General features: G+C 38.3%; 1 protein-coding gene across 1 annotated transcript in view; it reads left to right on the top strand.

The window, feature by feature from the left end:
* Positions 1 to 14,546, top strand: part of bicc1a (BicC family RNA binding protein 1a) — a 72,248-nt gene that overhangs the window by 36,606 nt on the left and 21,096 nt on the right. Inside the window, exons 3-9 of the mRNA XM_036593797.1 lie at positions 1,834 to 1,903; positions 6,376 to 6,455; positions 6,608 to 6,766; positions 9,424 to 9,477; positions 9,568 to 9,753; positions 12,420 to 12,689; positions 14,373 to 14,504. Coding sequence (XP_036449690.1) covers positions 1,834 to 1,903; positions 6,376 to 6,455; positions 6,608 to 6,766; positions 9,424 to 9,477; positions 9,568 to 9,753; positions 12,420 to 12,689; positions 14,373 to 14,504 — 951 coding nt within the window. The remainder of the gene's footprint in view (positions 1 to 1,833; positions 1,904 to 6,375; positions 6,456 to 6,607; positions 6,767 to 9,423; positions 9,478 to 9,567; positions 9,754 to 12,419; positions 12,690 to 14,372; positions 14,505 to 14,546) is intronic.

The raw sequence follows: 14,546 nt of genomic DNA, 5'->3' as shown, positions 1-14,546 counted from the left end.
ACATTTAGGGAGTTTTAAAGTGCATTTGCTGCTAATTTATGACCTCATGAAACTCTTCTCTGTGCACAACAGCTCTCTTTACAGTCATTTTAGGGTGCTGTATAACTGTCTCATGGAGCTAAAGTAAGCGCTTCTTTAATTTTTGTTTTGTTCGTCACCATACTTGCAAGCTCTTGGTCACATGCATGTCATAACACTTAAAATAGGACCTGACCTGCAGATGGATTTAAAGCACTCTGCGTTTGACCTTTTCAACCATCCACAGTAGTGGTCTATAGCCCGGAGGACAGTCTCCATGATTTCCAAAAAGAATTTCAAATGTTCGTCGGACCGCAGGACACTTCTCCACTTCACCTCAGTCCATTTTAAATGAGCTCAGGCCCAGAGAAGGTGGCAGCATTTCTGGTTTCTGATTATATATGGTTTCTTCTTTGCTTTTTAATGATTTAATTTGCATTTGTGGATGCAGTGGCAAACTGTTTTCACAGACAGTGGTTTTCAGAAGTGCTTCTGAGCCCATGCACTAATTTTCTCAACAGAATCATGTCTGTTTTTAATGCAGTGCTATCTAAGGGCCCAAAGTTCATGGCCAGCAAATACTGTTTTTTGGCCTTGTCCCTTGCATACAGAGATTTCTTTGCTATTTTACGTTGAGAAACCTTATTTTTGAATTGTTGCACTATTTGATCGTGCAGTCTTTCACAGAGTGATGAACACCTCCTCATCTTGACTTCTAAAAGACTCAGCCTCTCTGATTTATACCCATTCATGTTGCTAAACCGTTTGGCAATTAATCACCAGGTGTTTTTCTTTAGCATTACACAACTTTACCAGCCTTTTGTTGTGCCCGTTCCAACATTTTTGGAACATGCTGTTGCCATCAAACTCAAAATGGGCATATATTTTTCAAAAAAATAATAAAAATTTCTCAGTTTCAACATTTGATTTGTTCTCTTTGTACTATTTTCAATTAAATGTAGGGTTTAAATGATCTGCACATCATTGCACTTACTTTTTATTCACATTTTGCACAGTGTCCCAACTTTTTTGGAAATGGGATTGTAGATTGCATCTACACATCTGCTACTGCGATAATGCAGTTGATTAAGACAGTCCTGCATTGCTGTAGGAGACACATCCAGACACTTTAGCATTCACAGTACAAATGTTACGTGGTCATTTGCATCCCTGACCACCCCTGAAGGTGGTTTCAGATCACATTGTGCCTGAGACGCTGTTCTCACCTGCACTTATATTATCACACACTTTAACTTAAGAATAGCAAACCTGTTTGATCAGAGATGAAACTAATTGCATTAAATCAGATTTTGTCTAAATTTGTTAACTGCAGTGTGATGGTGTGGTCCCCATGTCGAACTGGTCTTTTTGGTGTCGTAGATGCTGTTCCATTGGCGACCCGTTGCTAATATCACTCTGAAATAAGGCTTAAGTAAAATAAGGTGTTAAATAAGCTTGTGTTACACCAAGAGGCTCTCATTGCTGTAGCTAAACATTGTCTACTGATCTAATGACATAAACAAGATAGCAATATGTCTGGGCAGATCAGATTGGCAAGGAGAACCACTGTGGTCACCAAAACAACAATGTTCTAATTAATGTAAAATATTTCCTGTCCAAAGCTGCAACAGACTGTTTTGATACTGTAGGACACTTGGTTATTGCAAATACAATATGTACAAATGTGTTTCTTTTATTATACATGTAAATTAATAATTTTACATGCAAGATTGACTGTTGAGAGTTTGTGTTGCATGCAATGCGTGTTTGTGCTGAGTTCTCAGTCTGGTGTGTCTGTCTGTGTGTGTTTTGCAGGTCATGGATGAAACGAGCACTCAGATTGCCTGGCCCTCCAAACTGAAGATCGGAGCCAAGTCCAAAAAAGGTCCAAAAACCCATATGGACACCATAGTGCATCTGTGCTTTTGTGAGATGGTGTTATAAGGGTGTAACAATTTCAAAATAGTATAGAAAAATCAAAACAACGTATTGGAATTTTAAGATGCCGCATCATGAAAATCAGCCAGTTTGTAATTATTTGTCTCTGTGAAGTCATGAAAACATAATTAAAAAAAAAATAATAAATAATGTACATAATCAGCCCACAGCAGTTCAGAACCGCCCACTCACACTGCCATTATCATTATCAGGTGTTTCAGCCGGGAATGCTTTTTGAATGTGGCACAGTATAGGGAGCCAGAAGAGTCAGAAGTGCCTTAAATTTGAATTCAGCATGTTTTGCGGAAATCTCAGTCAGTAATTAGATGATCTAGCCGTCTGGGTGAGTTTTATCAGAGTAAAGTGGGCAGGGAAGGGACGGGGCTTATGCAGTATACACACCCACGCTTAAATGATCGGCTGTCTTTCTGAAGATCTTCTGAATTATAAAGGCTGTGATTTATTTATTTATTTTTTTTGGGTTTATTTTGATAGGAAGCCAGGAAGCAGACATTGAAAAAGTTCTGTTGGGATTGTATTTGTATCCGGGCCAAACAAGTAATATATAGGGCTGAATGATTAATTGTTTTCATATTGAAATTCTGATTTGAAACAAAAAATGCAATTTTCATATTGCAATTTACATTATCCATCCGTCTTCTATGGTGCTTATCTATGTGGGTCGTGGAGGGTGCTGGGGCCTATCCCAGTGTTCATCAGGCGGCAATTTAGATTATAGTGTACATTATTCAATATTGTCTCAAGTTTTAAGAGGGGAAATGTGGGCTTCTTTTTGGCTTAAAAAGCAAACCTGGGGCCATATTACAGATATTTTGTATCTTTTTGTATTAAGTTAAGATCTGACAGGTCAAGATAAGATTTTTCACAAATTCGTATTACAGAAAAAGATTTTGATTTAAGAATCTTATCTTACAGCATCTTATCTCAAGTTAAGAATTCTTAACTCACTCAAAGTCGACAGTCAACTGTCATGTCTGTTACCTAGCAACTGACCAGATGCGCACAGCTGAAACATAAACATGTAATCAAAGTTATCAAGCAATAAGCCAGGCAGCTAACGTTAGTTACCGTTATAAAAAAGGTCAAACAAAACTGAAGCGCGATAAACTGAAAGTCAATAATGTCGTGTCAGCGCTTTGTGCTGTTTATCAGAGTGTCAACATTCTCCAGTTTTGGTTTCATTTCCCAAACACTTTAACCGACAGCTCTAACGTAATACCTCGTAATAAACAGACACACGTTCAGCTCTAACTCCGCATTATTCACCACCATCACTGTAATATTGTATTTGACGAGTTTTCATCCACATTAACACACAAAGGTAATAAGAGTGGCCGGTGAAGATTGTCTCTGCAGTGTCTGGGGTTTTAAAAAAAAACCTCACAGGTCAAAGCACAGTTTTCAGTGTAGATAAATGTAACATCATTATTCTAGTTATAGTGAACTATGCTGCCTGTCACTGCATAAAACAGTAGAAACAGACAGTTAAAACAGAAGTTAAGGCAGCGTGGGGTTTATCTTAAAGTTAGGACAGTATTTATTTGAGATTTAGTCTAGTTAGGATATTTGTGTAATACTGTTTTCTTATCTGCAGTTAATGGATAAGATTAACTTCTGTAATAGCTGCTGTCCTAAATTGAGTCCTAACTAAAGTTGTTATGGTAACTAAACAGATAAGATAAGATTTTAGACTTAAGAGGTGTCTGTAATATGGCCCCTGGAGTTTAATCAGTATAAAATAATTGCATTGAAATCATAATAATGGTCTGAAAATTTGCAATTGCCAATTGAAATTGGATGTGTTCCCTAAGTTTTTCAGAACTACTAGAGTATAATTTGAGCTCAGTAGGATTAAGATACTTTTAAGCCATAATATATTGAAAATCAAATCTCAGAGTCAACACTCAGATCATATTGAACCTGTGTGTTGTTACACCTCTAGTGTGCATGCATGTGCGCTGTGCGTGTGGTGCAATCATTAAAATATGGACATTAACACATGAACACAAAGCACGTGTTCAGGCGCAAGTTTTTGTTACATCAGAGATTGTGTCTTTTTGAGACACCACTGCACCACATCATATTAAACGTGGAATTTTGTGTGTTGATACACACCTGCTGTGTTGTAAAGTTACAGACGGATTAATGAGAAAGTCAGTGGGGGTAAGCGGCATGAACAGGAAAAGAAAGTAAAAGTGAATCAGTTGTTTCTCACTCTTCCTCACACATGCTTGCATTCCTGTCTTTTAAGGGGATTTTCTACCAATATGTTACTGTAGCTAAACCTCACCTAAACAGCAAATTCTTCAGCTTTTTTAGTTTTTGTAAGTAAGCTACGTTTTGTTAAATCTTCATGCTGTAGAATGACTTTGGAAAGATCTCATTCCTCCCAGTGTAGAAACATTTCATCCCCTGTCATTTAGTGTGTGTGTACTGTATAAACAGTGACTGTAGACAGAACTTTAATGTATGAAATGTGTGTGTGGCTGCCGAGACTGAACTATTGGTATACACACACACACACACACACACACACACACACACACATACACACACAAAGTTAATTCTCTGTAACAGCATTCTAAAACATGCATAAACATTAGTGTATATACACGCACACACACTCTGAGAGCTGATGATTACCATATGGCAGGAAAAGAGACCTAACACATCCCACCCCCCCAAACTACAACTCACCACAACTGTGTGCCTGTGTGTGTGTTTGTGTATGTGTGTATGTGTGTATGTGTGTATGTGTGTGTGTGTGTGTGTGTGTGTGTGTGTGTGTGTGTTATCGTCCTGTAATATACTGACTTTGGAGGAGAACCAGACTAAAACTGCTGACTTTGTAAACGGTTTTTATGAAATTTTTTTTAATATATAAACTTTTATAATATATTCTTATAAACTGAAAAAATGTTAAGTGTTTAATTAAAGGTTAGAAGTTGGATTAGTTTCTTGTCTCACATACGCGCACACACACACACACAAATCCTATCCCCAAAAGGTAAATTTACAGTCGAAGGAAAAATAGATGTAACTTTTAATTGAAGTAAATGGCAAAATTCTTTATTTAATCATCTTAATTAAATGAAAGTATTTTTTTTTATTATTATTTTGGAGCATTTCTTTTGGAACATTTATCACCAGTCAGCGGTTTAAATTATGTCAAAAAATTAAAACGACCCACATGGACATTCGGTTTTATCCCAACACGGATGATACAGATGACTTCACATTCTAGCAATGTATAACAACAAACGTGTGAGGGCGTGTCAGATCACCCCTGGCTCAGTCTTCTTCTGCTCGTCTAATCCCAAACTCAAAATGTCTACAAACTCTTCCAGAAATCCTCAAACAGCCCACTTGAGAGAGAGAGAGAGATTGTGCAAATTTAGGGTGACAGTGTCCAGACTTTGTAGTAGCACCAGAGAAAACAGTTCTGACCTACGAGACCAATAAAATGCTCCTTACTTCACAAAGTGCTTTTTACAAGTAAAACATTTACAAGTTTAGAGTAAAACTGTTTAGTTCCTGAGGTTAAGATTAGCATTTGAAAATACTATATATGTCTATATGTATATAGTATTTTCAAATATATATATTAATACATCGCTGTCAGGTCAAACAGATCAAAACCTTCTTCAAACTTTTCATAAATTAAGAGTTATCAAGAGATAAAAAAAACTCAGTTTTAATGTACCACTGGCCCACGCATCACAAAATATAAAAAGCATGTTGTCCTTCTCAAATAGTAAAAAAAATATAAATGACAAATGTTGTTTGAATATATAATACATGTGGGGCCTATTATTATTACATATAGGTCCTTGTGTGTGTGTGTGTATATATATATACGGGGCACATGTATGACCCTACATCCTGACAAAGCATAAAAACAAGCATGTGTGTGTAGGGGGGGCGGGGATCAGCACAGGAGAGAGCAAATTCAGGCACTCTTTACAGTCAACTGGAGAGTGCTATTTTTAGAACAGGACTATAAATCTCATGTACGTTTCACATTGTGTGTGTGTGTGTGGGAGAATGTGAGAGAAAAACATTTTCTCACTGGAATGTGTGTGTATCTGTATGCACTGGTGTGTGTGCGTGCACGTGTGTGAAATGGCAGTAACTAAAGAAGTGCTGTGGTTTATTCCACTCTGTTTTCCTTAAAGCTACAATCAGTTGAATTTAACAATGTGTGTTTATGGGTGTACCTTAATTCCTGTTTATCATAGGCCATAAGATATATTTGTTTTTTTGTTTTTTTTGGGATGAGTGAATTTTAGCTAATAATTTTAGTCTGCATAAAGTAATTTAGCTTCTAAAGTGATCTTCACAACTTCTAACAAATTGCCATTTTCTGAGCTTTTTCTCTATTCATTATTTTATTTTCAGATCCTCACATCAAGGTCAGTGGGAGGAGGGAAGATGTGAGAGAAGCCAAAGAGAGAATTCTGTCCGTCCTCGACACAAAGGTGAGGCAAGCAGGAAAAAAAAGGAAATGTAGGATTTCTATATCTTGCACTAACAAAGCAATTTGTTGTGCTCCCTGTATGTTCCATAATATGACATTCTCCTTATCATATTGACCCAATGTTTTTACTGCAAAACCTTTTGACCCCTGCAGAGTAACCGTGTGACCCTGAAGATGGACGTGTCGCACACAGAGCACTCTCACGTGATCGGGAAGGGAGGGAATAACATTAAACGCGTGATGGAGGAGACAGGCTGCCACATCCACTTCCCTGACTCCAACAGGAACAGCCAGGGCGAGAAGAGCAATCAGGTACATACCCAGACCCCAACAGGGGTCTGACTCACAAAGCACCTTCAGCTAAGTCAGAGTTCCTGACTAAAGCCCCTTTCACACATACACTTTTAGCCAGGAATTTAACAGTAATTAAACAGGAATGGTTTAAGTGTGAACATGAGCCAAATCCTGGTGGAGCTGACACAGCAGTTTGCCTGCACAAGATCTAGTAAAATACCTGTGAGATTACCAGGCGGGCTCATGTGTAAATAGCTGCCCATGCTGACCTGTCTGGTGCGGTCACAAGATCCGCCTGCACCTGCACTTAGGAACAGTTCAGCTACTGTGGAGGCTGCTGCATGTCTATTCATCCTTCTGCTGTACCATGAGCCTACTCACCCCACTCATCTTATCAGACTGGTGCCTGCATTAACTCAGACAAGAACTGCTCAGTCTTATGCATTGTTCACCTGTCTCACTATACTGAGTGCGTCTATACAGCGTCTAAAAGTCACTAATTTTCATGGATTTATTTTTCTTTTCACTGCAATATGTTTCTAAAAGTAGACACTGGTTTTCATAGATCTGTTCGTCATTTGTTACTCTGATAGGATTCTGTCCAGGTTCTGGCAGACTCAGTTCTTTTTTCTGTATTCACTATTAAATATTCATTGTCATCTTTATTCTTTATTCAAATTGCTTTGCTCTTGTTGTTTTATCGTTTTGTGATCCGGTGTCAATAAGAAGAGGATGGGTTCAGAAATCAATATTTCACACAGATTCAAACTTCGATTTTTGCTTGAAAACAAAAGCTTTAAAAAGGGAAAAAAACCCACTTGCCTTGAAGTTGTTTACGTTGCCATGGCTACGCCACCGTCTCTGAAATGTCTGGGCAGTCTTAATCAGGCAGATAAGCTGAGTGTTTTTTCAACCCGTTTGAGTTATATAGTCAGGATTTATTTCCAATCTGACTTTGCTTAATGATCATCAAGTTGTTTATCTTTAGAATCATTGACATTCAGTCACCATTAACTTGCAAACGTGCATGCGCTGATGTTTTTCTCCCTCTACATGAAAACACTGATAACACTAGACAGAATTTTCAGAAACCTGTTTTCAGTGACTGAAAATGCTGTTTCTGTGGACGGGAGGCCAAAACGCAGGGCAGAGACTACATTTACAAAAATGTCCACATATGTGTGTTCCTCTCAAGGTTTCTTCCTCTTGCTCTTGTAGTTTTTCGATCCACTGTTGCCCTTGGCGATGCTCATTTGAGACTTGGACCTAGATGTTCTGTAAAGCTGTTTCATGACGACACCCATTGTAAAACGTGCTGCATAAATCGATCTTGAATTTGACGTATGAACAGAAGCCAGCGCACCACCAGAAAACGTCTAGATTACAGCCGGCAAAGCTGATGCCTTATAAAATTAGATTTTTTAGGTTTGGTTTTGTACATGATTCTAGAAGGAATCAGTTTTACAAGAGATAAAGGTCGTGGGAGTGTATGTAAGTACCTGATTCAGAAATGAAAGAACTGAACATTCATAAACTTAATTGCTTAAATAATCCCAAAATTAAACATTCCAGCTCTTTCTTTACCCATTTCTAAAAGATAATAATAAATGAAGAAGCAAGCAGTTTATCCAACTCTGTCTCTCAGAACTGCAAACATGTTGAAGCCTTAAAAAAATAGCTGGCCAGCCCCTGACCACTGGAATGAGAACTAACCTCTCTGTATGAAATCCATCTCAGCCTCCATCTCACTCAGCTGAATGAGAAATAACCAATAATTACCTGCTGATACTTTATCTACAGTGGCTGTGTTGATTCTTGGTTGGAATCTGTAATCAAGACCTGTGTGAGTAGATCAGGATCGCTGGCTTATGATTTAAATAACATTTTCAAATCAACACGTCGCCATTATTTCGAATAGTCACTGTGATCAAAGTCTTTGGAAAAACATTAACACTTACTGTTAGCTCCCAGCGGGGGCGGTCCTGCAGTTAAGTGATTTTTATTGGCAGAGAAACAGAAGGAAAGTTTTTATTGGGCCAGCGGATATGAGCGTTTAGTGAGCTGTTGAATCTGATTGGCTCTTGGTTCTGAACTTGTTTTGTGTGACATGCTGATAGGATGTGATGACAGACAGACACGCACTCTTAAGAACATTTCGAGCTTTGACCCATTTAACTGAAGAAAAGTAAAGTGTGGATAAGTACAGTCATGTGTAAAAGTTTGGGCGCCCCGGTCAAGTTCCTTGTTTTGTTGGTTTTCTAATTAAAAATGAGTGAAAACACATGCTCCACAGGAAACACACTTCTGCACAATATAATGCACAATTACTGTTTTTTTTTGTGCTGAATTTAACATATTGTTAACCTCAGCAAATAAATTAAAAAGTGACTAAAATTTGTAGAAAAATGCCAAAGAATCACAAAGAGAATTGCAAATTAACAAAACATGTAATTTAGGGGTGTTCAAACTGCGACTATATGTACATATGTGCATATACAGAACAGAGCGTGGATATTAAACCTTGTAGTTCTGCAGGTCTGCAATAAATTGACAGTGAGTTTTGTATACACTAATCTATCTCTCTCTCTCTCTCTCTCTCTCTCTCTCTCTCTCTCTCTCTCTCTCTCTCTCTCTCTCTCTTCCCTTCTCTCACTCTCTTCCCTTCTCTCACTCAGGTATCTATAGCAGGGCAGCCAGCAGGGGTGGAGGGTGCAAGAGCTAAAATACGGGTAATTTTACCTTTTAATATAAATCAATGTATACAAAAGTAAATAAAATAAATTTTAGAAAGAAATAAATGATATCTGAAATCTCTCTAGGAGTTGTTGCCGTTGGCTCTGATGTTTGAGTGCAGTGGTCTACTGGAGCCTCTGGACTGTAACTCTCCGATCGTCCAGCACATCTCTCAGTCCTGCAACGTCTCTATTGCCTGCAAACCGCCCTCACATCTCTATGGCAACACTGCCGTCGTCCGTGGCAACCAGAGCAACGCTGCTGCAGTCAAGGTGAGCAGAATTGGGTGAAAAACAGCCAGTTGCCATAATCATTTCACACCTTCATAACTTTTTTTTTTTTTAAACATTACTTGAAAACACCAGCTGCCCTTTACATTATGTTTGATGGTGAATGGACCAAAACACTGTTTAGACCCCACAGTGGCCTCTGCCAGCTGTTCTGCATTTCACTGTAATGACCACCTACAGCTGTAAATTGAGTTACAGAGGTGAATTCTGACAGAAAACGCACTAATTACAACAATCGTGCATTTTAGATTTTCGTATTTAGATTTTCATGTTTTTATCAAAATATTAGTTTTTGATTTATAACAAATAGTTCTTCATATTTATACAGCCCTTTTTACAATGAATACTTTTATTTAGGATAGTTTATATAGTAATTCCAGGAAGTGCTATGGTGTTGCTACAAGGTTGCTGTGGTATTCCAGCTTGTTGGGGCTTTGCTTGATGGTGGTTGCTAAGGCAGTGCTAGGCTGTTGCTATGGTATCTCAGGTGGTGGTTAAGGTGCTGCTAGGCTGTTGCTAATGTAACCCAGGTTTTTGCTAATATGTTAGGCCATTGCTAACATAACCTAGGTGGTTGCAAGTGGTTCCTAAGGTGTAGCTACGCTGTTGCAATGGTGTCCCAGGTGGTTCCTTGAGTGTTGCTAGGCCATTGCTATAATATCTCAAGTGGTTGCTTAGTAGTTGCTAGACTGTTGCTATGGTATCTCAGGGGGTTGCAAAGGTGTCACTAGGCTGTTGCTGTACTGCCCCAGGTGGTTGCTAAGGCATTGCTAGGCTGTTGCTTTGGTAGCCCAGGTGGCTGCTGAGGTGTTGCTAGCATACTGTGTTTGATACCTGTTTGATTCAATTCAAAGGAGTAGTTCATCTACATCTACAGTAGTTCAGCTACACTGACCAAAGGTGTGAGCCTTCTTTGGTCATGTCACAATTTCAGTGTTTTCTATCCCTTGGTTTTGTATATTTTTTCCTGGTTATGTGGCAAAATGTTTTGTTTTAACAATGATCAATAAACCTCTAACTTAGAGATATAATTAGTGATATTGCCCACTAAAATGCAGGCAGAATGGAGATGAGGAAAGGGAGCAGAGTTTAAAGAGTGCACTGTGTTTAGCGGAGAGTTTTTCAGCCTTCAGTTCAGAGAGAGAAAGTAGGTCATTGTGTGGTGAGTTAATGTGAAATGGAGAAAGCCTGGCTTTACTGTGCAGTCTCCAGAAATTATACCACACACTCACAGAGCAGCTATCCTCTCAAGAACAAGCCTGCGAGTCTGTCATTTGTCCTCTGGCATTGTGAGTTTGTGGTTTCAATGGTCGTGTTGATCATCCCAAATGATTTCCTTGAGGTGAACGACATTTTACGACAGAGTGCCACCAATTGCTTAGCCTGATCTGAACAACGGGTCCCTTAGTGGCATAAAGCTGTTGATCACGATTCTTTAAGGAATGATCCAATGCATCTCCATTGTTGCTTTGGTGCAATTTCAGAATTATCATTAAAAGTACACTGAATACTCAAACGCTACTGAAAGAGAGTTGCATATTTTATTTTTGTTAACACATTTCTCTAAATTGACTCTTTAAACCATCTAGTAGTGCAGGCTGAAGCCCAGCTGTACACTGATAAGATAAATTTTGTGATTGTAGCCCCTCTCATAAAAATGCAGCTTCTAAGTGGTCTTTAAAGCGATTACACTGACTATGCCGGACAGTAATCGAAATATGGATCAACAAGCAACTAACTAACAAAAGCAACAGTTTGGTGGAGCTCAAGTTTCCCTCGAGAGCCTCCACTGTAACAAGAATCACAAAGCTGCATGAATGAAAGCAAGAGGCTACAATCATGGAGGAGTTGAACCATTGAGTGTGTGTGTATCTAAAATATTCAGTGTAACAAGATTTTGCTCTGAGTCATTTTGGACCATTTGTATTGATCTGTTTATGAACTTTTGACACAATGTAAAGGGCAGCTAGTGTCTTCATATTATGTTTGAAAAAAACAAAAAAGAAAAACAAAGATGGACATACAATTATATATTGTTCCAACAGCAACAATATATAAAGGGTTTCATTTTAAAATGGTGTATATCCATTTGAAATAGTTTTGTTTATAGTCAGTTTTTGAAAAGAACAACAATTGATGTACAACACATTTTTATTTCTAATAAAGATGGTATTGTTCATAATGTGGCATTGATATTTCTTGTATGTTTGAAACCCAATCCCAACAACGTATATCATGAAAAAAAGAAACATTTTGAAAATGATCTTTGATAATTTTGCAGCAAAAGTCTTCATTTTGTTGTTTTCATATTCAGGATCATGTGAACCCTGTGTTCGCATACTGAAATATTGTGATTGAATTATTAAAAGTAATACATATATTCTGATAAAGCTTTATTTGTCTTTTGTAGGTTTGACAACACACAGAGCTTTTTAAATAGAGAAAATCTTCCTTTAGAGTCAAATTTAAGAAAAATCTAAAGAAGATTAATCAATATCAACAGCACAAAATGTGATTAATCACAGATTTATTTAATCCAAAAACAGTGTAGTTGAATTGCAACATTCACATCCATTTGTACACACCTGTGATCGATGCATGTGTTTGCTTGCCTATTGAACGTGTATATGTGTATGTGTGTGTTCTAGCGTGGTACTGCGTTGCTCTTGGACCACCTGGCTGGTTCGATGGCTGGATCTGTTTTGGTCAGCACTCAGCTGGACATCGCGCCGCAGCACCACCTGGCCCTGTTGGGGCGAAACGGAGCCAACCTCAAACACATCACCCAGCGCACTGGCGCCCACATCCACTTCCCCGACCCCAACACGCACTCTCACACACAGGGCCACGCGCGCCGCTCCACCGTCTACATACAGGGCAGCGTGGAAGCCGTGTGTGACGCCCGACAGCAGCTCATGGTAATGATGTGCACTGTGGTTTCTAACAGTGGACATGGTTATATATGAATAGACAAACTCTTATTAGTATTTGTTTACTTAATTTACTTAACTCATGTTTGACCTGGCATGGTTTGGAATAGAAGAAAAAAGTGGGTAGTTCAACTCCAGAAAGTAAAAATTCTCTGCAGAATTTGGTTCCTTCTCTAATTAGCTCCATATTCGGGGATAATAAAACACTTTCAAATCTATTCATCTCTCTGCTGCCATTTTTTTGTGCCTCTGTTTTATAGGCTCTAAAAATCAAAGCATATGTTAATTTCGGCTGAATTATTATTTTTTGTCTTTACCTGCAGTTAACTAGATATCCCTTTGTTCTGTCTTGTCTGGACACATAAATGTCCCTAGACAGTCATATGTAGGATCCTTTATGCTCCAAGAAGGGTTCATTACTTTCAGGAGTATCAAAGTTAGTGTAGATGCTGGGATCAAGAATGAGCCAGTTTAGCTTCATATTCCAAATGGAATGAGCTTGCATGCTGAAATTTTAGCAGCTGGCAAAATATCCAACACCTGGCAAAAGCAGATGTCACGTATCTGGGAACAGCTCATGAATTCTGAATCAGCGATTTGCTAGATTTGCTAGATTTGCTTTCCGGGGGTGGTATTCATAAAGGATATCAGGCAGGGAGTGGTGCTCACTATATTTATTGCTTATGAGTCTGCTTTAGCGTTAGTATTGTGTTTTCAGTCTTTTCGATTGTTATTTTTTAACAGCTTTATTAAAATCAATAGTGTAGATATTTAACCACATTTTATTTTACTTACTTTTATTTTAATGTCTCATTATTGTTGAGTGGCTTTTTTTCATTTTCCTAGTAAATTTTTCTAAGTGATCTCTGATACATATTTGTTTTTAAATGCAATTTTAACTAAATTTGACTCACTGTTCAAGTCAGTGTAAATGAAAAATCACATTGTCTCACATTAGTCTCTGGACTAGGACAGTGTTTTCTCTTTCTGATAGGCATGGATATGGTAGTGAGTTGTAAAACATGTTATTGGTTGATATTATTTTTCCCTGTCCCTGGTGCACAGTGACATAAAAAATCAGAAGATATTTTAGAAGCAAAGTCATTAGATTTCGATGAATGGTTGCAGGAATTTTGTCTTTCAAATGACATATGATGTATTATGTTTAATATGACCAGGGACGTGAACTAACAAGGTAAAAAAACAAAAAAAACAAACAAAAGGTCAAGTTGACTTTAAAACTAAGTGATCTGTGAAGGCTGTCCTGCATCTTTTCAGTACAGTTAGATTCATGCGTTCAGGTTTATTTGTATAATGTCATCATGAATCTGCTTTACAGAGAACAGAACCCAAAGCCCTTTCTTTTAAATTACCGGCTATGCCTCATTAGAGTGTCTCAGTGTACTTGGAGAACACTAATCTCTCAACTTTAAATGATTCCTCAGTCAGATCAGTCCACATGTGGAGTAAAAGGTTTAAGTAGGCCAGTTGGACGTCCAGCTATGTGTGAGAGAGAGAGAGAGAGAGAGAATGGCTGAAATTATAGAGGATCTCTTTCCCAGTGGTGCTCTGTGGTTTTGCTGCGAGTCTGCTGTCTGTTCTTGCTGAAGTCAATGAGAAATGCAGTGGCAGGCTTTAATATGTGTGTCTCTGTGTGTCTGTCTATATCAGGGCTGCCTGCCGCTGGTTTTAATGTTCGATATTAAGGAGGAGGTGGAGGTAGAGACGCAGTGCATCACAACTCTCATGGAGCAGCTCGACGTCTTCATCAGCATTAAACCCAAACCCAAACAACCCAGCAAGGTGCACAAGCTCATATTATTTTTTTTTATAACTGCAAATTCA

This window comes from Colossoma macropomum, unplaced genomic scaffold (assembly GCF_904425465.1).
Source record: "Colossoma macropomum unplaced genomic scaffold, Colossoma_macropomum, whole genome shotgun sequence".
NCBI classification, from domain to species: Eukaryota; Metazoa; Chordata; class Actinopteri; order Characiformes; family Serrasalmidae; genus Colossoma; species Colossoma macropomum.
Note: the sequence above shows the minus strand (reverse complement) of the source record. Positions and strands in the feature narration are given on the sequence as shown.